Genomic DNA, 24,394 nt, shown 5'->3' on the forward strand with positions numbered 1-24,394 from the left:
TGGAACAACCAATGAGTCAAGGAAAAAAATCAAAAGAGAAATAAAAAAAAAAAAAGAGCCTTGAAACATATAAAAATAGAAACACAACATAAAACTTAGGAGACACAGAAAAACATTTCTAGGAAGTTTATAGCAATAAATGTCTACCCTGAGAAGAAAAAGATATCAAACTAATGGCCTAACTTTTCAATTCAAATAACTAGAAAAAAGAACAAAGCCCAAAGTTATCAAAAGACCATAAATGGAGACCAAAAAAAACATAAAAAGATTATTAAAGCTAAGAGATAGGTTTCTTAGAAGATAAATAAAATGATGAATCTTGAAGAATGTGAAAAATAAAGACTCTAATAAAATAAAAAAAAAAAAGAAAGGAGAGGAAAAAATAAAAAGAGGACCAGAGAGATAGTATAGGGACTAAGGCTCTCACCCTAGTTCAGTCCCCACCATCACATATGATCTTCTGAGTACCAATAAAAGTAACTCATGTATACAGAGACAGGAGTAAGCCCTGAGTGCTGCCTGATATGGCTTAAAAAATAGAAAGAATGGGGTCCGGAGAGATAGCACAGCGGCGTTTGCCTTGCAAGCAGTCGATCCAGGACCAAAGGTGGTTGGTTCGAATCCCGGTGTCCCATATGGTCCCCCGTGCCTGCCAGGAGCTATTTCTAAGCAGACAGCCAGGAGTAACCCCTGAGCAATGCTGGGTGTGGCCCAAAATCCAAAATAATAATAATAATAATAATAATAATAATAGAAAGAAAAATTAGAACCGCCCCCAAAGAACATTAATCTTTGGCAAGGACACTAGGCACACAAAATGGAGAAACAATGGTGTCTCAAATAAATGACACTGAATAAACATACTAATAGGGAATAGAATAAAACCTACTAACACCTTTTACTAAAATAAGTTAAGAATTAGCATATTTGGGGGTGAGATTCTGAAAATGTCTAGGAGAAAAAACGTAGGGGAAATTTCCTTGATGTTCTTATCAATGACTTTTATTAATGTTGCCCTCAAAGTACTGCCAATAAATGTAAGTAAATGGGATAATATCAGCTTCAACACAGTAGAGCAAAGCAGCAACATAAAAAAGATAATTTTATTAAGGGGCCGGAGAGATAGCGCAGCAGTAGGGCGTTTGCCTTGCAAGTAGCTGATCCAGGATGGATGGTGGTTCGAATCCCAGCATCCCATATGAACCCCTGAGCCTGTCAGGAGCGATTTCTGAGTGCAGAGCCAGGAATAGCCCCTGAAAGCCGATGGATGTTACCCAACCCCCCCCCAAAAGATAACTTTTTAAATAGGACACATATTTGCAAGTGATATATTTGACAGAGTAAGCATCCAAAATATATAAGAAATTCATACAACTCAATAGCAACTATTATTTTTTATAAGTAAATTTATTTGAATTTATGTTTTCAAATAAAATGAATGTTGGCTAGAGAGATAGTACAAGGGTTAAGGGGTTTGCCTTGTCTCTCTTTGCACTGCATATGGTCCCCTGAGCATTATCATGAGTGTTACTTGGGCCTAGAGCCAGAAATAATCCCTGAGCACCTTCAAGTATGGCTCCAAACCCCCAACTCTGAAGAAAAAGAAAAAAAACATAAACAAAGATACAAAACAATAAAAGAAATATACAATGTACAACAATAGTTCCATGGAAAAACACAAGGTTTGCATGTATGAGGCCCTGGATTTGACATCCTTTTTACAGATTTACAAAGATCATGGAAAGAATGAAATGTGTCTGCAGAGAATGGAAAGAAAACCAATCAGTTGAGTCATTTCTGCTCACAGTCCTCAGCTTTCTCAGTGAGCCCCAAATGGGCTTAAGAGAAGAAGGATAAGGTAAGTATGTTATCAGTGATTGAAGAGATGGCAGTATGCAGCCTGTAAAGCACAGCTAATAGTCAAGAACAAGAGGAAGAAAGGCAGTGGGAGGAATTTATAGGAATGGGGTCCTTGGTTTCAAACAAGGGATTCTAGTTTTAGGGTTTGCAGTGAGGTAGCAGCAGGCCACAAAGGAGATAAGTGAAAAACAGGAAGCTGTGAGATGGATGAAAATAGACAGATGGAGTAGGATAGCACAGAACATGGCTTAGAAACCAAGGTGAGAGAAGAGGACATGGCAGAGAAGTAATTTGGTAAAACCAGACTCTATCTGGATTGCTAATCCAATGGCCATGGTCTGTCCAGAGTTCTGCCTTTGTAAAGGGTTGAATTGTCTTCTTGAAAAAAATATTCCCCACCCTGTCAAAATCCTAAGCTCTGGTTCCTATGAATGTGTTCATCTGGGAAAGATTTTTGCAGATGTGGTCCAGTTAAGATGAGGTCCTTTGGGTGGTCCCTAATATGACTGGTGTCTTCATGAGAAAAGAAGGGCTGGAAAACATAAGATGCTTGTCATACAGCTTGCCTACCCTGCTTTGATCCCAGCATCTGAGCTTTGTCAGGAGAGATACCTAAACTCCTATCAAGGAGTAACCCCCAAGAACTGCTAGGTGTGACCCCCCCCAAAAAAAAAAACCCTCTATAGGGCCCGGAGAGATAGCACAGCGGCGTTTGCCTTGCAAGCAGCCGATCCAGGACCAAAGGTGGTTGGTTTGAATCCCGGTGTCCCATTTGGTCCCCCATGCCTGCCAGGAGCTATTTCTGAGCAGACAGCCAGGAGTAACCCCTGAGCACCTCCGGGTGTGGGCCCCCCCCCCCAAAAAAAAACCCTCTATAGAAGAGATAGAGATATATTGGGAAAATATCATGTGACAAGGAGGCAGAGATTGGAGGGATGGGGCAATAAGCCAAAGGATGCTGATGGTGGGGGGAAATACCAGAAGAAGACAGGAAGCAGATTCTCGCCTGGAGCTTTCCCAGAACATGGTCCTCCATATACCTCAATTTCCACCTTCCAGTGTCATCCAATATCAAGAGAGAAGGGATTTTTACTGTTTAAGGCCATCCTGTTTGCAGCATTTGCTGTAGCAAAGAATTAATACACATCATGTGCTTATAAGGGATTTAGTCTGGATCTTGGATATGTTTCTAATGTCACAGGGTACTCAGAAATGTTAGATAGCAGCTGACAGATATTGGATAATTCTTTTTTTCTTGGTAAAATTCAGATGTTTTTGCTCTCAGTAAGTTGTTTTCACTCCCACCTCATGATATGGTCATTCAAAACTCAATTATTAAGCAACCTGTGTTCAAGGTTAAGTTTGTCTAATCTGAAAAGAATTTTTTTTTAAGGCAAAAAGCCTTGTAAGTAAACGTAGGAGTATGAGAACTTTTTAGACTAGAATCAGTCATGGTATAAGACTATCTGCTGTTTTTACTAGCTTTCCTCTTTAGGTGGGCAGAGGAGCCAGTATTGGTTTGGACCACAATCAGCTCTGCTCAGAGCTTACTCCTGGCTTTGTGCTCAGGAATCCCTCTGGTGTTGCATAGGAGAATTTCTGGGGATCAAACTGGAGTTGGTTGCATGCCAAGCAAGTGCTTCACCTGCTGTACTGTCTCTTTGAAATGTTCAAAGAAGTCAGTGCATTTCTCTGGTGAACACAGGTGCCCAAAATCTTCTAAAACTTTTTTTTTTTAATTTTTCTACAATGTGGACCCATGGTAGTTTAATGTTCCCATCTTTATGTACTAATTTGGCACATACAATGCATTTATAGATCTGTTAGCATCTCTCTTTCCTCTCTGTCTCTCTCTGTCTCTCTGTTTCTCTCTCTCTCTCTCTCTCTCTCTCACACACACACACACACACACACACACACATTCATAAGACAGAAACTATATCAGGGGCTAGAGCAATAGTGCAGCAGGTAGGGCACTTGCTTTGCATACAGCTAATCTGGGTTTGATCCTCGACATCCCATATGGTCTCCTAAGTCGAATCAGAGTGATTCCTGATCACTGATAGATCAGTTTTATCACTTTGGATCTCTGATCCAGAGCCAAGAGTAACTTCTGAGCACATCTGGGTGTAGAAGGAAGGAAGGAAGGAAGGAAGGAAGGAAGGAAGGAAGGAAGGAAGGAAGGAAGGAAGGAAGGAAGGAAGGAAGGGAGGGAGGGAGGGAGGGAGGGAGGGAGGGAGGAAGGAAGGAAGGAAGGAAGGGAGGGAGGGAGGGAGGAAGGGAGGGAGGAAGGGAGGGAGGGAGGGAGGGAAGGGAGAGAGGGAAGGAAGGGAGGGAAGGGAGGGAAGGGAGGGAGGGGAGGGAGGGAGGGGAGGGAGGGGAGGGAGGGAGGGGAGGGAGGGAGGGAGGGAAGGGAGGGAGGGAGGGAAGGTAGGGAAGGAGGAAGGGAGGGAGGAAGGGAAGGGACGGAAGGAGGAAGGGAGGGAGGAAGGGAAGGGACGGAAGGAGGAAGGGAGGGAGGGAAGAAAGGGAAGGGAGGGAGGGAGGGAAGGGAGGGAAGGAGGAAGGGAGGGAGGGAAGAAAGGGAAGGAGGAAGGAAGGGAGGGGGACGGAGGGAAGGAAGGAAGGAAGAAGGAATGAGGGAGGGAAGAATGAAGGGGGAGGGGGAGGGAGGGGGAGGGAAGGAGGGAGGGAAGAATGAAGGAGGGAGGGGGAGGGAGGGGGAGGGAAGGAGGGAGGGAAGGAAGGAGGGAGGGAGGGAGGGAGGGGGAGGGAAGAAGGGAAGGGAGGGGGAGGGAAGAAGGGAAGGGAGGGAAGGGAGGGAGGGAAGGAAGGAGGAAGGAAGGAAGGAGGAATGGAGGGAGGGAGGGAAGGATGGAGGGAGAGAGGGAAGGAAGGAGGGAGGGAGGGAGGAAGGAAGGAGGAAGAAAGGAAGGAAGGAGGGAGGGAGGGAGGGAAGAAAGGAGGAAGGAAGGAAGGAAGGAAGGAGGAAGGAAAGAAGGAAGGAAGGAAGGAAGGAAGGAAGGAAGGAAGGAAGGAAGGAAGGAAGGAAGGAAGGAAGGAAGGAAAAGAGTGAGAGAGGAAGGAAGGAAAAGAGTGAGAGAGGGAGGGAGAAAAGAGCAAGAAAGAGAGGGAGTGAAGGAGCAAGATATATTATTGTTGCTTATAAGAAAAATACTGAAAAAAATTGCTTACTGAATCCATTAATACTCCATTGGTGGTCTTCCAAAAGCTCAAACCCAGAGCAGTCTCATTACTATGAAATGATTTCTCCATTCTCTGAACTGGGGAGCTTGACCGCCGGGCAAGCTGGGTGGCCAGAGTGTATCCCTTGGTGGTGACAGGGATGGGCACTGTTCCCTGTGCAGATTCTGTCTGGGCGGACCAGTTTTCCTGGACTCCACCTGGCTACTCCAAGTGGGCATATGCACTGAGTTAGTTAGAGTGAGCCCTTTTTTAAAGTGGGCTGAACCGGTTGTTTATCCAAGCAGCGCTTAGGGACCTGGGCGTCCCTGGAGATTCTCAGCCCACCAACCAACAGTTCAGTTCGAGGGCCCAGGACTAAGAAAAGAGCCTCTGAGAAGTCAGAGAAAACCAGGGTGAGCCCCTTCCAGGCCACACCTCACTGCACTCTTGAAAGGCTCAAGTTAGTTCTTGTGCAGGCAAAGCTCTCAGTGTCTGTAGGAGAAACTTCATTTAAATGACCTCCACAGTGTTCAAACTCATATCACTGAAGGATCAATTGTATTTTTATGAAGTGACTGACACTCATCTTTATCTTTAAAACAAAACAAAAACATCCTTTCTCCCTTTACCAAGAAGGAATTAATTGCATCCGGCACCTTCTTTAAATAGGGGTGAGAGGGTTGGAGCAATAGCACAGGGGTAGGGCGTGTGCCTTGCACAATGCCAACTATGAACAGATGGACCCAGGTTCAATCTCGACATCCCATATGGTCCCCTGAGCCTGCCAGGAGCGATCTCTGAGCACAGAGCCAGGAGTAACCCCTGAATACCACCAGATGTGGCCCCAAAACAAACAAACAAACAAATAAATAGGAGGTGAGACCTGTGCTTCTATTTGAAAGTAGGTTCTAGTCAGCTGGAGCCCAACAACAGGTCTGGCTTTTTTTTTTTTTTTTTTGGAATGCATGTGTTTAAAAAAAACCTTCCTCAGAGAACATGCATTTTGGTATTTCAGATGTTCCTTTTCAGCCCAAGGTGATTTCTAATCTTTCAGTGTGGGACCTGTAGTTCTGGAATACATTTTGGTAGCTAGGCAGTCTGATGGGTTGACTTTTAGAGCTGAACCATTTTTGTCAGAGGGATGTGACTAGAGGCTCAGTGCCTTCAGACAGAAGGGGGAATCTGCACATTTCCAATCCACAAAGGTACCAGAGTTTCAGCCTTTACCAGGCTACCTGTGAAGAATCCATAGCTATCATGCTCTTTTGCAGCTTAATAGTGGAGCTGGGCTTCTGGTCAGCCATAGTCCAGTCTCACTGGACATCCTGAGGCAGAAACATTCCAGCTCCACAACCGAACTCAAAAATATATGATGAGCTGCTGAATCTTCCAGTTGGAATCAGTCTATGGCCTAAAAACTTTGGGGTATTTCTCAGAATAAGGGTTGACTTCACCACAGTGGGAAACCTAGCAGCCCTGGCCTGCACTGGTCCTTTCAACTTTTCTCAAGCCTCTGAGACATATCTTTGGGTTTCGGGAGGTGGAATTTAGACCACATTCTAGCTCAGGGATTATTCCGGGTGGTGACTCAGGGAGCAGACCGTATGCAGCACTGATTTAGTGTGATCCAATCTAGTTGGCATCTTCTTGCAAAGGCAGGCTCATTAATCCATGTTCTTTTTGGCTCCTAACACTTTTTTTTTGAATTTTGGGTCACACCTGGCTATGCTCAGGGGTTACTCTTGGCTCTGTGCTCAGAAATCTTTACTCCTGGCAGGCTCTAGGGATCATATGGGATGCAGGGATTCGAACCACAGTCCGTCCTGGATCAGTTGAGTGCAAGGCAAGTGCCCTACCACTGTGCTATCTGTCTGGGCCCTAACATGTATCTTTTGCTATTACCATATATCTGAGTCTCTTTAAAGGTTAAGTTGGCAATCTTAGTTTTTTAATAAAAGTGCTCATTCCTGCTTTCCTTGGTTTATAAACTTGTATTCTTGATAGTTAGTTTTCATCTTGTGTAAGCTTTTGTTCTTACTTCTCCTCCTCTGCCTTCTTCCAAATCATCAAAATGTTTTGTTGTTGTTCTTTAGGTTGAGGGGCCGGGATACCATGCCTAGTGGTGATTTTCAGGGCTACAGCTCGGCACTCAGGGATCACTCCTGGACTGTTGGCAGTTTCGCAGGTCAATCCAGGGCTTTTTGAACTATTTCTCTGGCCCCATCAATCAAATATTTTTTCATATTCAATTTTAAAACTTCCCTACATTTTCACCTCTACTTATTTACACTATTCTTTTGGTAGTGTTATGACTGCCCTGAAATTTGCATACATATCCTTGACTCACTTCAGTTTACTCCAAGTTAGAATTTATCGCAACTCAGATCAGAGCAATAGCACAGTGGGAAGGGCATTTGCTTTGCATGCAACCAACCTGGATTTGATCTTTGGTACCCCAGATGATCCCCAGAGTGCCATCCACCAGGAGTGATTCCTGAGTAGAGAGTCAGGAGTAATCATTGAGCACTGTTGGGTGTAGCTCAACAAAGCAAAACAACCCACCCCAAATTTATAGTAACTCCATTTGGGTAGGTGAGAACACCAGAAGAACACAACTCCACAAGTGGTACTTGCAAGCAACTCCCTGGGACCACAGGATTCTGGGGGGTCAGTCTTAGGGCTTCCACATACAAAGCATCTGCTGTAGACCTTTGAACTGTCTCCCTGGACAATTCCTATTCTTGGTGCATTTGTTGCTGTACATTTTACTTCTATGTATATATTCTGAGACACGAACCAGGCTTGTTTTAAATTATCAGTAGTATTTCATGGGGGCCAGAGTGATGGTGCAGTGGGCAGTGGTAGGGCATTTGCTCTGCACACAGCTGACCCAGGATGAACCCTGGTTCAATACACACACACACACTCACACACACACACTCACATACACACACACACACACACACACACACACACACACACACACGTGTTCCATATAGTTCCGCAAGCCAGGAGCGATTTCTTAGTGCATAGCCAGGAGTAACCCCTGAGTGTCACTGGGTGTGGCCAAAACACACATACACACACACACACACACACACACACACACACACACACACACACGTATTTTATGATCATGCACACATTTGCCTTTTGGCTCAGCTTCTACCTGGAGTTATTTTCTATCTACCTGAAGAATTTCTATTTGCTTTTGATTTTGGGCCACACCCAGCTGCGCTCAGGGGGTTACTCCTGGCTCTGAGCTCAGAAATTACCCCTGACAGGCTCAGGGGATTGGTATGGGATGCTAAAACTAGAACCTGGTCAGCCTCATGTAAAGCCAACACCCTACCTGCTGCGCTATGGCTCCAGCCCTAAGAATGTGTGAATCCAGCAGTGGATCTACATCTGCTAGAAGTAAAAAATGCCTTTGCTTTTGTGTGCCTAAACTTTTGTTTGAAGGTGATTTTCATTAGAATTCTAGGGTTTCCTTTTTTTTGTTTTTTTTTTTTTTTTTTTTAATCTTTTAGTAGCACTTTGGGCCCGGAGAGATAGCACAGTGTCGTTTGCCTTGCAAGCAGCCTATCCAGGACCAAAGGTGATTGGTTCGAATCCCGGTGTCCCATATGGTCCCCCGTGCCTGCCAGGAGCTATTTCTGAGTAGAGAGCCAGGAGTAACACCTGAGCACTGCCAGGTGTGACCCAAAAAAAAAAAATCTTTTAGTAGCACTTTAAAGGTGTATTATTTTGGCCTCCTTGTTTCTAATTGAGAATTTTGTATTCTCATAGCCCTGCTGAAAAAAAAAACTGGGCCAGGGGCTTAACCCAGTCACACCTGGCTGTATGGAGTTGCCTACAGGACTGCATCCAGCCAAGCTCAGTGGCACCTGGGATACTGAGGTTCAAACCCATGTTATTACGTGCTAGGCATGCACCCTAACCACTGTACTATCCCCTGGCCTCTCACCAACTTGCATGAAATATATCAGAATCATTGGGAATATGAAACCAATTTTCATATTCACCCACCTGTTGTTCCTTTTTCAGGGGGTACAGAAACTATGATTTCCAAACTTCCAATCAAGACCTGGTGTTCTATGTCCAAGGTGTCACACAACTATTGATATGTTGTTTCCAGGAAGAAAAGTGTGCAGAATGAAGGAGCATGTTTACTAAGCCTGTTCATTGCAACCATAGAGACAGTGTGTTCAGCTCTGGAGACTGCCATCCCTTGGCTACTGCTGAAAAAGGAGCCTCTTTGCAGAGCTACTAGACCCACAGTCCATTGCAACCAATAGCAAATGGGGGTCAGTGAAGTCAGCTCAAGTGGCAGGAGCAAATCCCTGTATGTGCCAAGCCCTGAATCTCATCATCACTTTCCCTGAGCATCTCCAGGAGTCGCCCCAGTGGCCCCAGTTGCACATGGCCCAAGTTTTCAACTATCTCGTTCCACGAGTTGCAGATTTCTGGGCCTTCCTGGATCCCCTGAGCCTGGGATTGGATCCAAATAGGCAGATAAATACTGTTCCATCGTGGAGTTTTCGTGACTTCTCTAGGTCTCAGAGAGTTCCAGCTTTATGAAGCCAATAATTGTAAGGAATATCTAAACAGAAACACAGAAACCTTGCATCTGCTCAGATTATTTCTTGTAAGCCTCTGGATTCTAGAAATCTAGAAGTTGTGGTTGGGCCTGAGATGTAATAGATAATGACTAACATTACCAAATGATTCCTAAAGGGTGTGAATAAAGTAGATTTGGGGGTTAGAGAACTAGTTCAGGGTGTTTGTCTTTTATGTAGAGACCCCAGAAGGGTCTGGGCACTGCCTATAGTACTGCTAGGAGTGACCCCATGCATGGAAAGAGAAGCAAGCTCTGAGCACCACTGGGTGTCGCCCAAACCCCACCCCCCGAAAATATTCTTTAAGGGGAGCCAGGGTTGTTGTGCTGGCTTGCATGTGTGAGGTGTTGAGTTCTAGCCCCAGCACCCCATAATCCTCAAGGACCATCTTGGTGGTCCTGTGGATCCTAAGCCCCAATGGATGGGGGCCCCTATTAGAAAGAAAAACAAGAATATCCCTTAATTACATGGTATGGAGTTTCCTTAGAAGTCTTTCTCTCTCTCTTTTTCATTTTACCTTGGAGGCATGCACATAAAAAGGAAAGCTCTTATCTCTCCTGAGCGTAGCTCTTTGGTCCCTTCAACTTGAAGTAATTTTACTGATATTATCTTGCACACCTAACCAGCAGGGATTTTCCAGTTTCCAGAAAAATCACAGTGTGTATCTGAAAAAGGTGAAGCCTGCTAAGCTTTCCTTCTTCCTCTGTGCTCCTAGTCTCCTAACTAAAAACAGCAGCAGGAAAATCAGATCCTCGCCTAGTGATTTTCTCTCTTCCTCTCTTCGCAATCCCTCTTGCCAACATTATAACCTACTTGAATCTACCAGAAAAGCTATTTGGGTATCCAAATTGTAAGCTATTATTGCCCAGTAGAAACTCAGAAGGAGGGGGGCATTGGTGGTGGGAACGTTGCACTGGTGAAGGGGGGTATTCTGTTTATGACTGAACCTCAACTACAAACATGCTTGTAATCATGGTGCTTAAATAAAGATTTATTAAGAAAAAAAACTCAATATCTCCTTGGATGATGAGTTTTTTCAATAACTTTACTTTCACTTGTCCATAAATAAATATATTATAATCAAGTATGTAAACTATGTGATGCATTTTCTTTAAAAAAAAAAAATAAAAGGAAGGGCCCGGAGAGATAGCACAGTGGCGTTTGCCTTGCAAGCAGCCGATCCAGGACCAAAGGTGGTTGGTTCAAATCCCAGTGTCCCATAGGGTCCCCCGTGCCTGCCAGGAGCTATTTCTGAGCAGACAGCCAGGAGTAACCCCTGAGCAACGCTGGGTGTGGCCCAAAAACCAAAAAAAAAAAAAAAAAGGAAAAGGATAAAAAGAAATTAAGCCTTGTATATAAACACCACACCTTTTAGGGCCCGAGAGATCACCTGGCATTTAGGGTGTTCCTCCTACATGTGGTCTACCCAAGTTCATTCTCCAGCATCCCATTTGGACCCCCAGGCCAACCAGGAGTGATTCTTTTTATTGTTTATTTGTTTGGGGGGTCACACTTGGCAGCGCTCAGGGTTACTTCTGGCTCTACGCTCAGAAATCAATCCTGGCAGGCTCGGGGGACCATATGGGATGCCAGGATTTGAACCACCGTCCTTCTACATGCAAGGCAAACTCCCTACCTCCATGCTATCTCTCTGGCTTCCAGGAGTGATTCTTGAGAGCAGAACAATGTAATCACATGTAACCCCTGTGCATTGCTGGATGTGGCCACTAAATAAAACAAAATCATTTCATATGGTTGGACACATGACAATCAGCCTCAATTCCAATCAAATGCATTTCACAGGTGGGTAAAACATGTCTCCTTCCAGTTCAGATCAGCGTCTTGGAAACACCAGTTTCATGATCTGAAGTGAAAAAACTCTTGCAGAGTGCAGGCATTTATGAAGCTGGAGAAAGTAATGAAGGGATTGTACTTGCTAATGCTCATAGCCGAAATCATAATCAGGGGTCTCAAGCTCAATTTACCTGGGGGTCGCAGGAGGCAAAGTCGGGTGATCCTTGAGTGCAAAGTCAGTAGTAGTAAGCCTTGAACATTGGGGGGTGTGACCCAAATAACTAAAACAAAACAAAACAAAAAAAGATTCCTCTAGGGCAGGGCCACAAAATGTTTTACGGAGGGCTGCAAACGGCCCTCGGGCCATGAGTTTGAGACCCCTACATAGTGACCAAATCCAGCCCCGTGGACTGATCCTCGTACAATTTCCAGCCTCCCATATGGTCCCCCTAGCCTGCCAGGAGCGATTTCTGAACGCAGAGACAGGAGTAACCCCTAAGGCTGTTGGGTGTGGCTCAAAAACCAAAATAACCAAAATAATTAACAATAATTATAATAAAATAAAAATAAATTAATGCAACAATCCATCCTTTCTTCTGTAAATGGCAGAATACCCAGTTCCAATCCCAGTTACTTAGTACTTTCCTGGAACTCAGGTTATGAATCTATCAAGACAGTAGTGCTCCCCCTAGGGAAAATGTTAGAATTCTGTTTGATTACTAATTTATTTCTTTGGGCCTTGGGGCCACACCCAGCTAGGCTCAAGCTTACTCCTGGGTCATTTCTGATCTGCTCTGGGAGCTATATGAGAGACTGGGAATTGAACCCGAGTTGGCCACATGCAAAACTCTCACCCACTGCTTTCTCTCTCCAGTCCCAGGATATTAGAATTTCAGACATTTTGGGTGTTTTAAAGCCTGGACATGCACGTTTGAAATGAATGTTGTTTTGTTATAAATCACATATATTATATTTCCATCAGGTTGTGAAGTTTTGAGAATTACCATAGTAGGGGAAAGGAAGGTTACATCCCCCATGAATATGTTTAAAAGATAGCACAGCGGTAGGGTGTTTGCCTTGCATGCAGTGGTTCAAATCCCAGCATCCAATATGGTGCCCTGAGCCTGCAGGGGGCAATTTCTGAACGTAGAGCCAGGAATAGCCCCTGAGTGCTGCTGGGTGTGACCTAAAAACAAAAACAAACAAAAAAACAAAAAAACCAAACTTAGCAGCATTTGAAATTTGGTAATTGTGGGGCCCGGAGAGACAGCACAATGGTAGGGTGTTTGCCGTGCATTTGGCAGACCCTGGAGGGACCCGGTTTGATTTCCTGCATGCCATGTGGTTTCACAGCCAGCTGGGGGAGATTTCTGAGTAAAGAACCAGGAGTGACCCTTGAGTGCCCAAAAACTAATCAACCAATCAATAAACAAAGTTTAAAAAAAATCTGGTAATTGTGAAATTCAGGAGTTCAATTGGACTGTCCCCAGATCAGAACTAAGGCTCTTGGTGAACCCAGCTAAACAGATCGCCAGTAAATTTATTTTTTTGTTGTTGTTGTTAATAATTTTTTAATGGACCAAAGTGAATTACGAATCTTTCACAGTAATATTTAAGGTCCATAGTGACAATGAATCAGGGATATTCCCACCACCAGTGTTGTCTTCCCTCTACCCCTGTTTCCAGCATGCATCCCATATCTCCCTCCTTTGCCCACCCCCCCCACTCCACCCCCGGACTGCTAGTGTAACTGCTCCCTTCTGTGTATACCTTGTGCAGATTGGGTATCGATTCTGTTATCATTGACTTTAAGTTTGATGAGTAAATTTTTTTTGGGGGGGTGTCCACACCCATCGGTGCTCAGGGGTTACTCCTGGCTGTCTGCTCAGAAACAACTCCTATGGGACACCGGGATTCGAACCAACCACCTTTGGTCCTGGATTGGCTGCTTGCAAGGCAAACGCCACTGTGCTATCTCTCCGGGCCCAGTAAATTATTTTTAATGGTTATTTTTTATCTCTATATTGGAAGAAGATGGTCTACAAAGGTGCTGGGGAGGAAAGGAAAGCTGGCTGTCTCACGTTCCAAAGAAGCAGTAGAAAAAAAAATCACAAACCTTTCCTGCCTTAAGTTGCAAGACCTAACTTCCTGGGGGACACACACGCACCCCCAAAAAACCTGTCTCTACCACCCTCCTGTGCATAGAGAACTTCCAACCGGGCGCTCCAGATCTGTTTCCTGCTAGTGAGTATTTCCAGAGCAGATGGCACCACTTGGAGCCTGGGCAGCTGGAGAGGAACCCCCCCCCCCCGGGAGGGGCTTAGAGGGCACCCCTCAACCCCAAAGAGCTCAACGGGGCCGAGTTCTACGCGGACCATTCGTTCCTGGAGCTGGCTGCTTGCTTATCTTCCCCTTGGCCCACACCCAGGGCCCAGGGCCCCGGGGGAGGCGGGGAGCTCAGAGCAGATGGCGAAGCCAGGGTGCCAGGTGCGCAGCGGTCTGGGGCGCAGAGTTCTTTGGTCCTGGCCGCACCCTGACCCGCCCCGCATCACCCCCAGCACCCCCAGCTGCCGTGCTCGGAGTAGCTCTAGAGGCCTCTAAGGGATCTGGAAAAGGGGAAGGGTTTCTGGGGGAGTCAGAAAGGAAAGGGTAGGGGTGTCCAGAAGCCCAGGGTCCCCACGCGCCTTTCTCCTTCTCTGAGGCCTCCAGCTTCTCCTACAATGCTCCCCCGCCTCTCTGCACCCCATTTTTTCCTCTCCAAGGCTGCCCAGCCCTTCCCACCCTCCCCCACCTCGGCTTGGCTTCCCTTTGCCCTGGTCCCAGCGGGTTTCCCCAGCTGGCACAAAGCGCCCGCCCCAGCCAGCCTGCCCTCGCCCGACCTCCGATGGCGGGTCAAGCTGCGTTGCTAAGGCTGGCAAGGGGTGGTGCTTTGGGTCCCAGAGTTTTGTTTTTTTTTTTTCTCCCTAATCAAGATCTTCCCCAACCTTCCCCAAAACGGGGGTCTCACTGTCATCGCATCGACCACGCTGGTGGGGTTGGGGATCCCACGCGTAATTTGGAAAAAGGGAGAGTCTCCAAGCCTGAAAGTCTGCTGGAGTGACCGGAGGTAGTTTCGGGGCGCCCCAAGGGGGGGGGCACGCAGCCCATCCAGACAGATGTTGCAAAATTCTGCAGATCCCAGAGACAAAGCAGGTTCCCCCCCAACCCTCCTCCACACCCAAACCCGCCTGGGACAAGTGCTTGGGGGGGGGCATGAATTGCTGCTCCCACCCCCTTGGCATGGACTTCTGGCACCCTGGGGCGCTTCTCCCTGCCTCCCCGAGGAGGAGTGAGGGGGAGGACGGTGGATTCCGGGCAACCTCCCTTGAACCCCAAGGCTGCTTGCTTTCCCTACCCGCACCCAGTGCCAACCCCTTGAAAGAGAATTCATAGGGGGAGCTGCAGGCCCCGTGGCATCTCAGCCTGGCCGGGTCCCCCAAGACTGCAGAGAGGCAAGGCAGGCTTGCAGCCCGGGTCCGAGTGTCATCCACTTAAACCCGGAGCGTGGGCTCCAGGCGCAGCCACATTTCAAGAGCACTTGGGTAGGGTGGCCAGAAGCCACGCTGTGGGCACGAAAGACAGATACCAGAGAGCCAGGTGGCAAGTCAGTTTTGGGCACCAGGAACCGGTCACCAGCGCCCAGGCAGGGTCAGAGACTGGCTAGGCTGTGCGAATTGGCAAAGCCAAGCCATGTGCCAGGGAAACGACTGCCCTGCCCTGCTGTGCCAGCTGCCGGCCGGTTGCAACTTCAAAGGCTCGGCTAGGAGCTGGCATGGGCGCATCTCCACTTAGGTGGCGCTTTTTTTTAATTATTATTATTATTATTTTTAATTTTTGCTGCTTCCCAGGAGGATTTGCAGCTCCATTCCCGGGTCGTCAAATCCAAAGGGAAGACGGGCGTGAAGATGCTGCTGACAGGATCGCCCCAAACATGTTTACAGTAGGAAAGCTTTTCCTCTCCCCCCCCCCACCCAAAAAGCAGGCTGCACGCGCTTTTCATGCAGCTCCGCCCCAGAACTGGAAGGAAGAGAGTGGCGAGGTCTGAGTGGCACCGAGTTTGAGCCCCACTAATCCTCCCTGCAGGCCGCCTGCAGCCAGCAAACTGAGCCCCTATCCCACCCCGAGCCCTGCACCCCTCGAGGCGTCCTGCTAAGGAAAAGCAGATGTAAGCAGGTTTTTTTATTCCATGCAATCTCTGTCCCAAAGCTGGAGAGACTGCAAGCATGCACTTGCAGCTTCTCCCAGTAGATCCCGGTCTGGGAAATGACCTGGAAATTAATTCCAGTTTCTTGGCTACTCGCTCCAAAATTTTGCTCAGCTCGCCCAGGCTCTCTCCCTCCGCACCCCACCCCACCCCAACGCACCCCAACTCCCGAGCTTCTCAAACTGCAGGTGGTTGGTTGGTCCCCCTTAAAACGCCATGACAAAAAACGATGCACAGCAAAAATCAGAACACACCCGCCAATATTGCAAACTGCTCCCTAAAATTAGGAGGTGCAAGAGAGGAAGCGGACAGGACTGGGGGTGGTGGGGGTTCGTTTTGGAGACGAGGAAAGGAGGGGAGAAAGAAATCCGACCAGCCCTACGGTTTCCCACGTCTCCAGTTGGGCACAAAGAGGCTCCGCGATGCCACCTGGCGGCTGTTTCTGCCCAGCCTGGGAAGCCGCCCGGCAGCCAGCAGAGTCGGGGCATCCAGGGGGGTGTGCGTGCTTTGCTTTCCTCCTCCTGGAGAAAAGGCACAAGAAAGCTTGCATGCACGCTTCACATCCACGGACACGCATTTTCTACTGATTCTCCTGGGCAAAAGGACAGGATGGGGCGAAAACGAGTGGGCATTATTTGGAATTTGCTTATGCCCACCAAGGGCTAGTCTGAGAATGGGGAGGAAAAATTGAATTAAAATAAAGAAAATATGGGCCCGGAGAGATTGCACAGCGGTGTTTGCCTTGCAAGCAGCCGATCCAGGACCTAAGATGGTTGGTTCGAATCCCGGTGTCCCATAGGGTCCCCCGTGCCTGCCAGGAGCTATTTCTGAGCAGACAGCCAGGAGTAACCCCTGAGCACTGCTGGGTGTGGCCCAAAAGCCAAAAAAAAAAAAAAAAATTGAATGGCCGAGCTCTTATCTCCAAGAGTAAAAATAAATTCTGCCTTTTTTTTTTTCCTTTTACCCTAGAATCCTATATTGATTTTTCGCCAAGATGAACGACTTTCCATAGATTCCTTTTCAGCACAACTCCCTGGGAAATCCCGTTGCACCGGCTCCCCCCAGGGATGAGTAAGGTGTAAGGTCCCTTTAATGATCAGCTAGCCCAGCCTTGGGGTCCTTTGGCCACCAACTGTGGAATTAAAAACAAAACAAAAACAAAACGTTGCATCTCTCCAAGCTTGGCTGTAAAAGTAACAAAGGCGGGGGTGGGGGCTCCCCAACCCCCAACTCTTTTTTTTTTTTTTTAATTTTCTCTGAGCTGAATAGTTGCCTGGTCAGACGAGCTCCTACAATTATAATTTCTACAGCCAAGGCGAGGCCAAGTGTTGCAGAGCAGTGCAAACACAGATATGTTCAACTGATTTCCTTTCATTCCTCCCCTGCCCCGCGCACGCCCCTCTCCTTGCTGGTAGGGAGAGGTTAAGCACTGAGCTTAGAAACTGGTCCCAAACCGTTCTGTGCAATGTGAGAATTTATAGGGTGCAGGTGTGTTGCGCTCAGAAGCAAAGCATGAACAGGGGATTCCATAGCAACTCGAATTCCATGAACTGAAGGAGCAAAAGAAAATATTTACTATCACTCATAAATTGTGCAAAGCCCAGCATCCTGACCGATCAGGATTAGGAGTTGATGATGCTCCCAACAGAACGTGGTGGTGTTTGGTAGTTATGATTATTTTTCTTTTCTTTTCTAGTTTTGCAAAATGATCTTGGTCTTCTCTGACTCGGGCTTAAAGAAGAGCAGGAACAATCATTGCATGTGCTGCAGAGCCAGCAGAGGGAACACTGAGTAGTGATTTAAGCAGGGGCCACCAAATACCTGATATTTGGTCTAGGGAGGGGAATAGTAGTTGGTTTACAAAGACTCATATATGGAATTAGGCAATGAGAACACAGACATCTTTTCTCATTGTTGAGTTTTCAGAGGCCCCGGCTATTCCACTGGGCCCATACATGCTTACTCAGTTGGTGAGAAGGACTTTTAAGAAAAGGCCATTCATTTGTCATGTTTTCTCACCCATCAGCACAAAAGGACTCCACACTCATATCTAATCATTTCATCAACCCATTGGGAATCACTAAGGCCATATTTCTTCAATTCAAACAAGGTTTCCCTTTGGTCTCTTAAAACTCTTGGCTGTCAGTCTCACTGGCAGTTTTTTCTTCCTTTGGGGCCCCGAATCATTTTGTGTCTTAAAATATCAACTGTATTTCTTGAAATATCGAAAACTGACCTAAACACCAGAAATAGAACAAGCAAGCTTGCTTTTAATTTTTTTTTTTAATTTTAGGAGTTTATTTGTTTCTTGATTGTTGGGGGGGGGGGTGTCATACCGTGCTGGGGATCAAACTCAGGGCCTCACATTTAAGCCCTGGTCCTGGTTGCTAATTTTTTTTTGTACACACTTTTAATAATCTGTATCACTTTAAGTGCTTTGATGAATTTATACCTTTCCCCCATGTTGATTTTAATGCAGCATAAGTGGCTTTAATGTATATTCTATGAATGACTCATCTTTAGTGAATTATCGAAAGCTATCTATAGATCCTCAAATCATATGTTGGGGTAGGTAGAGACTATACAAGTGAGTAAGGCACTTGTCTTATGTGTGGTTGACCTGGGTTCAAATCTCTGTACCATATATAATCCCCAGGAGGAAGCCCTTAGCACCACCACATAGTCCAAATACCAAAATAGACAAATCATTCACCGGTATAGACCTTCAACATATAGTATTTATTATTTTATTATAATTGATAATATTGAGTTTATGGGCTGAGGAGATATAATACAGCAGTAGGGAATTTGCCTTGCACGCAGCTGATTCAGAGCAGATGATGGTTCGAATCCTGGCATCCCATATGGTCCCCTGAGCCTGCCAGAAGCGATTTCTGAGCACAGATCTAGGAGTAACCCCTGAGCACTGTAGGATGTGACCCAAAAATCAAAAAAAAAATACTGAGTTTATAAATAAAGATTAGTAGCATACCACATTTCATATATGCTTCCACAATAAAAAGTTACCAATGGATTTGCTTCGTAGAGATGAGTTTATCTTTCATATATATATTCATATATATATCATATGGGGGTAACTCAGTGATAAGAAATTCTTATTTTTGACCCACAAAAACATTCTCATTTCTAGCGGATCCTTCAGTGATCCAGTCAAATGTCTCCAAAGGGTGTTCTTTTAGTCAAATTCTGAATCTGACAGTCTGGGCCTCTCGCCAGTCTATGTACTATAAAAGTTGGACAAGATAAATAGAAATCTGCTGCCTAGCACTAGCTTGATCTGAATTAAAAAGCTGATTTAATGATGCTGGATTGGCCCTACCAAGCCACCTCATTGCTCTGTAGAAAGTATTGACTACTATGGTGTAAAAGAAGGCCTGTCTGATGAAACCTCTAACTTGCACCCTTTGGAATCAAAAAAAATTTTTAATGGTCAGATTGACATGTTTTCTGAATATCTAAGCACCCTTCTTTGCTAATCCTCACAATCCAGTTCTCTTCACAAAGTTTCTTTTAGAACTGAGAGGACTTGTGCTGAAGTGTGAGCATAGTGGGAAAACTTGCTTCTTTCATGCCAGTGACCCAGGTTTGCTTTCCTGTTCCTTAGAGGGTCCCCTGAACCTGCCAGGAGCAAATCCCTGAGAACAGAGCCAGGACTAAGCCCAGAGCACAGCTGAGTGTGGTTCCCAAACTGAATATCTATATCTATATCTATATCTATATCTATATCTATATCTATATCTATATCTATATCTATATCTCAGGAGAACTTGGGTTTGATCCCTGGTACTAACAAGGCCCCCTGACTGTCCCTTCCCCAAGCCCTCACCCCAAGAAATGAACCCAGAGTATAGAGCCAGGAGTGAGTCCTGCCCAGCAGGTACCACCTCAAAACCAAAATAATAATAGTATAATAAAAGTAAAGTAAAATTGTGAAGACTCAGGTTAGAGACATGGGGACTGGATTCCAGTGTGAGGCTTTCCATGGAGGAGGCCCAGGTTTGATTGTCTTCCCCCCAAGGACCACAGAGTGACACCCCTCCTCTGGGTACTGCCCCAAAGCTAAAATAAGATTAAAAAGCACAGGACAATGGAGACACTACAATTTCACCTCATGTAGATCACGTCCATAGTCTGATTTCTTTTCCTATCAGTAGCCCGCTGTCAAATGTAGTCTCTGGAACAGCATGCCACTTGTCCATTTGAATTATCAGGAGGAGAATACTCTTACGCAGGGAGGGTTTAAAAAAAAAAAAAAAAACACAGAAAACTCACCACCCCATCCACAGAAAGTGATGCCTGGAGCCGCCAGATCTCAGATCCAGAAAACTAAGTCAAGTCATCTCCCAGTGCTACAAATAAAATAAAACAGCCAGAAAGCTCGCTTGCCAAGTGTAAGATAAATCCAGAGACTCTACTCTCTTGTTACCAATCGCCACCTCTTGTCACTACCCTTTGCCTTGACCTTTTAATTCTACTTACTTTGACAAGCCTCTAGTGGGGAGAACCAACCAGAGGGCAGTTTGAGGAAGGGGAGAGAGAAAAATTGTGGAATGGAGTGAAGCAGTCTTTTACTTTCAAAAATGTGGCCAACACATATTGAGACGTTCAAAGGGAATTCTCCCATTTTTACACCCCAGGCCCAGCCTCCACCAGAAAGCATGGAAATTCTCCTGTTAATTGTGGAACAGGAATGTGTTCCAATGGAAAAGCTCCTGTGTTCGGGACTCTACAGGATTTATGGGGGAGCTTAAGCCATTAAATAACCAGAGTTAACCCCTGTTTGGCTGAGAGGGGTAAAGCAATTATTGCAAACATGTCTCCTCTCTGCCTTCCGCCAATGTGCACCAAAAAAAAAAATGGCACTGAAGGGATTTAGACAATAAAGTGGACATCTGTCCTGTACCTAGCGTGGTTAAAATAATTGTGATGACAGGAATCTAGGTACCACTTTCTTAATGGTTTTCAATATCCACTGATTTATTCTCAGGGCTTTCCCTCCCACCCACCCCACCCACCCTTTTTATTTTTTTTTTACATCCTTGGTGTGTGTGTGTGTGTGTGTGTGTGTGTGTGTGTGTGTGTGTGTGTGTGTGTGTTTATGAAGAGGCCAGGGAACAGATTTTTTTTTTGCACTAGAGCCCGAGTCTTTATTCTAATACTGAAAAGAACTAATAAAAATAATCACTTGGCTTTTAAGCAGAAAGCTTCCATTTACAGTCTCTCTCTCTCTCTCCCCACCAAGCCCCTTGTTACCTAGCATAATGGTTAGAATACATTTCCGTCTCTCCCCTTAATAATTTCATGCATTAACATCCTCTTCACACACCACACACACACACACACACACACACACACACACACACACACACACACACACACACACACACAGAGCGCAAAAGGGAAAAAAAAAAAAGAGGCAGCAGAAATCTCAGCTGTACTTCTAGCCCTTTTAAAAAGTTTGCTCTGTAAATTGGAATGAGGTCAGATTTGGAGCTTTTCATTGCACGCGGAGCTTATTATTGCATCGAGTTCCAAGCCAATGGGAAGCCCGGGGGAGGTGCTTGGCGCGAGCGAAGCGTTGACTACAGCCACTGATAGGCTGCGGCCTGGACTGTGAAAGGAATAAAGAGGCGCGAGGCGGAATTGGGGTCTGCTCTAAGCTGCAGCCAGAGAAACTGTGTGTGAAGGGCCAGAGGCCTACTCCGCTGCTCCCTGGGTCTCTAGTTTCTTTATTTGATTTTTACATTTTTATTTTTTTGCACGCTCTTTCCGAAGAGTCTGCACCGGAGCAACTCTTGCCATTCCCAGCTCCCTTCTTGCAGAAGGGAGGGGAGAAAACATACATTTATTCATGCCCGTCTGTTGCATGAAAGCTTTTTGGCTTCCTACCTTGCAACCTAATAATTGCACCAACTCCTTAGCGCCTATTCCGCCCACAAGACAGTCCTGGAGCCAGAGAGTCTTTTTTGCTTTGCATGCTAGGCGAGGGACTTAAGTGAGTGACTTAGAGAGAGGGAGAGAGAGAGAAAGAAAGAGACAATGTCGCTTTCCTGAGCTTCCCGGGAGGAGCGTCTGTGAACTGGAATCAACTGCTGCGCTTGGGAGAAGGAAGAGAGAGAGAGAGAGAGAAAAAAAAGGAAAATTTAAAAGATAATCATTGATCATAAGGACTTGCCTAGGAGAGGAGGCGGCTGGCAACTTGGTACTGGAAGCTTCAGCATAAGCGGCCTTGGAGAAAACTCCCTTCTCTTCTCCACTTGAACCAAGGTCTCCAGGACTGCGTGGAGAGACTGACTGAACAAAAAACTGCAGAGCGGTGAGAGAGAGAAAGAGGAGAGAGAGAGAGAGAGAGAGCTAGCCAGAGGGAGAAAGAGAGAGGAGAGTAAGGGAGAAAAAAAAAGAGAGAAAGGGGTTGGAGAGACACTCTCCAGCTTTGGGAACTTACAAACCTCCCTTCCTTGCAAGAGCCGCCCGGAGCGCTCCAGCCTCTCCTGGCTGCGTTTTTACGCGCTCGGTACCCTTGGGCCCGGGCCTTCGAGGAGGAGTTGAGGGGTGTCCTCCGACTCGGGGGGGTGCTCGGCCTTGGCCCCGGGGAGCCGGGAGGACCCGGCGATCGTGCCGGAGGAGGTAGAAGAAGAGGAGGAGGAGGAGGAGGGCAAGCCGGGGCCATGGTGCAACAAACCAACAACGCGGAGAACACCGAAGCGCTCCTGGCCGGCGAGAGTTCGGACTCCGGCGCCGGCCTGGAACTGGGCATCGCGTCTTCGCCCACTCCCGGGTCCACGGCGTCCACGGGGGGCAAAGCCGACGATCCGAGCTGGTGCAAGACCCCCAGCGGCCACATCAAGCGGCCCATGAACGCGTTCATGGTGTGGTCGCAGATCGAAAGGCGCAAGATCATGGAACAGTCGCCCGACATGCACAACGCCGAGATCTCCAAGCGGTTGGGCAAGCGTTGGAAGCTCCTCAAGGACAGCGACAAGATCCCTTTCATCCGGGAGGCGGAGCGGCTGCGTCTCAAGCACATGGCCGACTATCCCGACTACAAATACCGGCCTAGGAAGAAGGTGAAATCGGGGAATAACACCACCGGGTCGGGATCGGGAGGAGGAAACAGCAGCACCGGTTCGACTTCCAATTCGGCCACCAACAACGCCGCCGGAGGAGCCTCCTCCGCCTCCTCCTCCTCCTCCTCCTCCAAGCAGGGGGACAAGGGAGACCATCACCATCCCCACAAAGTCGGCGCTAGTAGCTGCAACAGCAACAGTAACTGCAACAGCAACGCCGGCAGCAACTGTAACGGCTCCAAAGCGGCCCCCAAGAAAAGCTGCGCTTCCAAAGTGGCCGGAGGCACCGGGGGCATCAGCAAACCTTACGCTAAGCTCATCCTAGCCGGGGGCAAGTCGGCTGCCACTGCTGCTGCAGCGGCCTCCGGCTCGACCACTCCTAGCCACTCCAGCGCCTTTGCTGCCGCCGCTGAGCAAGTAGGCACCGCCACCCTGTTGCCCCTGGGCACCACCGAGCTGTACAAGGCACGGACTCCGGGTTCCAGCAATGCCTTGGTCTCCTCCTCCTCTGCAACCTCTTCTGCTGCTGCTGCTGCTGCCTTGCAGCACCACTCCAGCAAGCACCTGGTGGCCGATGGCAAGAAGGTGAAACGCGTCTACCTGTTTGGAGGCCTCGGGGGCGCTTCGGCGGGCACCATAGGCACCCCCGCAGTGGATCCCAGCGATCCACTGGGTTTGTACGAGGATGGGGTCGGTGCCAGCTGCTCCCCCGACGGCCGCAGCAGCAGCAGCAGCGCCGGGTCCTCCCCTGCTGCAGGCCGCTCGCCCGCAGAGCACCGGGGTGGGCCCTATGCAGCAGGCCTGCGGGCCACCTCGCCTGCCCCTTCCAGCGCGCCTTCGTGCCACTCGTCTTCTTCTTCTTCTTCTTCATCGTCCACGTCGTCTTTATCCTCCTCGTCGTCGTCGTCGGGCTCGTCCTCTTCGTCCTCCTCCGACGACGAGTTCGAGGACGACCTCCTCGACTTGCACCCCAGCTCGAACTTCGAGAGCATGTCGCTGGGCAGCTTCAGCTCCTCGTCGGCGGCTCTCGACCGGGACCTGGATTTTAACTTCGAACCGGGTTCGGGTTCGCATTTCGAGTTCCCGGATTATTGCACCCCCGAGGTGAGCGAGATGATCTCGGGCGACTGGCTCGAATCCAGCATCTCCAACCTGGTTTTCACCTACTGAATGGCGGAGGATGGGGCTCGCCTGCCTGCCTTGGTTGGGCGCGCGCGCGCTCTCCAGGGTGATGGTGGTGGTGGTGGTGGTGGTGGGTAGTTGGGGTGTTTGTTTTTATTTTAATTTTTTTGAGGGGGGAGGAGGAGGAGGATGCTGGGTGCATGCACCCCGATTTTGGGTGCAATCGATGAGGGGGTGCATACTATATACATATCTATGTATTCACAAACTTACACCCAGGCGCGGGAGGTTGGGGAGAAATGGTTTAAGGGGGACCTTCCCCACCCACCCTCCAAGAGACAAAAAAAAAATTTTTTTTTGTTTTAAGGCTAAGAAAGAAGAAAGGAAGAGGAGAAAGGAGGGAAAAATGAATAAGAAATAAAGCGAGCAGAGGGAGGAAGAGTTGGAGAGAGAAGAAAGGAGAGAGAGAGGAAAGAAAAAGG

The 24,394-nt window shown here is 47.4% G+C and overlaps 1 protein-coding gene across 1 annotated transcript; it reads left to right on the forward strand.

Moving 5' to 3' along the window:
• Positions 1–22,199: 22,199 nt before the first annotated feature.
• On the forward strand, positions 22,200–23,960 carry SOX4 (SRY-box transcription factor 4). Its single transcript, XM_049765118.1, has 2 exons — positions 22,200–22,805; positions 22,890–23,960. Exons 1-2 carry the CDS (start codon positions 22,392–22,394, stop codon positions 23,958–23,960), a joined length of 1,485 nt encoding a protein of 494 aa, XP_049621075.1. The 5' UTR covers positions 22,200–22,391.
• The last annotated feature ends 434 nt before the right edge of the window (positions 23,961–24,394 follow it).

This window comes from Suncus etruscus, chromosome 18, assembly GCF_024139225.1.
Source record: "Suncus etruscus isolate mSunEtr1 chromosome 18, mSunEtr1.pri.cur, whole genome shotgun sequence".
NCBI classification, from domain to species: Eukaryota; Metazoa; Chordata; class Mammalia; order Eulipotyphla; family Soricidae; genus Suncus; species Suncus etruscus.